The sequence below is a fragment of the Poecilia latipinna genome, unplaced genomic scaffold (genome assembly GCF_001443285.1).
Source record: "Poecilia latipinna isolate Pla-1442-1.1 unplaced genomic scaffold, P_latipinna-1.0 Scaffold7626, whole genome shotgun sequence".
NCBI classification, from domain to species: Eukaryota; Metazoa; Chordata; class Actinopteri; order Cyprinodontiformes; family Poeciliidae; genus Poecilia; species Poecilia latipinna.
In genome coordinates this window covers 1-1,696 of record NW_015120242.1, presented here as the reverse complement: position 1 = coordinate 1,696, position 1,696 = coordinate 1, and the positions used below count along the sequence as shown (strand labels likewise).

At 37.6% G+C, this 1,696-nt stretch overlaps 1 protein-coding gene across 1 annotated transcript; it reads left to right on the top strand.

Annotated features, from left to right (window-relative positions):
• The first annotated feature begins 465 nt into the window (after positions 1-465).
• Positions 466-1,669, top strand: LOC106944255 (granzyme B(G,H)-like). The gene is made up of 3 exons (XM_015027450.1): positions 466-554; positions 672-813; positions 1,338-1,669. The coding sequence occupies exons 1-3, from the start codon at positions 491-493 to the stop codon at positions 1,522-1,524; spliced, it is 393 nt and encodes a 130-aa protein (XP_014882936.1). The 5' UTR covers positions 466-490; the 3' UTR covers positions 1,525-1,669.
• Positions 1,670-1,696: the final 27 nt, after the last annotated feature.

Genomic DNA, 1,696 nt, shown 5'->3' with positions numbered 1-1,696 from the left:
TAACTTTTGCACCAAGGTCATACTGGTTAATAGTCACAGAGGCACAATATCGAGATAGATCCTGGTTGATGCCAATGGTTTTACTAGAGTACATTTAGGTCTGTTTACTTGTACTTTTACTAAAGTACATTGTTTGAGTACTTTCTCCACCACTGGTTGATGCATTGGTAAGATATCCATGGCGTGGGCTCCACACAGACCGACTGGTAATGAAGGATCTTAAAGTGGAGTGGCCACACAGGCCTCATCTCAAGGATTAAATCTTATCGGAACCAGAGGTCTTTTTCTGTTGTCCCAGCAAGGTCTGAGCTCCACATGCAGTAACTTGATACAGGGTGTGGCAAAAGAATCACAATTTCATGATCACATTTTTTTTTACTTAATTAGGCATCTTAGTGGTCAGACCACATCCTTAGAGATAACATATAACAGCAGGTGGGCAGAGTGAAGGGCACATTCGTCTCCAGATCAAAGACACTGACAGGAGAAAATGTCATACCTGAGGGGGTTTGTTGCTTTCAACCTTGGTGCCGTTTTCCTTATTGCCAAATCCAGTAAGTAACATTTAGCTAAATACTATCATTCTCTTGTTCATAATTTTTTCCCTTAATCAAGGGTCTCGTTTGATGCTGTTGTGTGAAAATTTGTATCTGGATATCTTCCTGTGTTAGGTCATGGTTCTGAGATTATCAATGGGAAAGAAGTGAAGCCACACTCCTTGCCTTTCATGGCTCTGCTGGAATCACATGAGTCAGTTTGTGGAGGAACTTTAATTGATTCCAAGTGGGTTCTGACTGCTGCGCACTGCGAAGGGTAAGAACAATTCTCATTTTTCTTATTTATATGCTTTTGGCGTGCATTTCAAGTAGCATTAAAAATGGAAAATGCAATCTGCTGTTACATTGACTGATTTTGCCTTGCTCTCTCAACAAACTTAAATAATGTTTAGATGTAAAAGAAAACCAGCAGTCCACAGTTTCATTAGAATTAATTTTTTTTAATAATGTACATTTCTAAGTTCACACAGCGGCTAGTCACAGAAGCAATAATGCCAAATAGTTTTTGTTCTGTTTTGTATAAATAGATGTATCCTTCATTACTCAAAAGTATAGTTAAGGTGGGTTGCAACTTCTCCATACCAATTGTGATGAAAAAAATATTAAAGATGATGTGTAATTCATCAGTTTTGGTATACAGCAGTAATAGATCTAGTGGAAAGAATGTTAGAATAATTAATTACATCTACATAGTAAACCATTTCTATCTCATTATTGTGCAACCTCTAATCTGTAAGATCTTAAATTTACCATACTGGTACTATGTTATCGCTCTCTCAGCATGAGCATTGCATTCCTGGGAGTGCACTCCATCTCAAGCCACACTGAAGGAAAGTACAGGCAGATCCTCAGAGTGGCGAGGCGTTTTCCTCATCCTCATTATAATCCCTATACATATGACAATGATGTCATGTTGCTCAAGGTAAGTTTGCTTTCCAAAAGGAATGATTTCATCTGTTTAAAATAACATTTCATACATAGGGGACATATTTAAAATTAAGACTCTACTTATATCAAGCTGATTCTTATTTCACAATTTACTTTCAATTAATTATCTTTCATTTACTGATGTCTTGAAACATCCATCCATTTTCTGTACATCCTTGTCCCTAGTGGGGTTAGGAGAGTTGCTGGTGCCC

Excerpts from the sequence above, each read along its gene's own strand:
- LOC106944255 (XM_015027450.1), top strand. The coding sequence starts at position 491 with ATGTCATACCTGAGGGGGTTTGTTGCTTTCAACCTTGGTGCCGTTTTC. Across the intron at positions 555-671 it reads TTTCCTTATTGCCAAATCCA|GTCATGGTTCTGAGATTATC; the intron begins GTAAGTAACATT and ends TTCCTGTGTTAG. Across the intron at positions 814-1,337 it reads ACTGCTGCGCACTGCGAAGG|CATGAGCATTGCATTCCTGG; the intron begins GTAAGAACAATT and ends TCGCTCTCTCAG.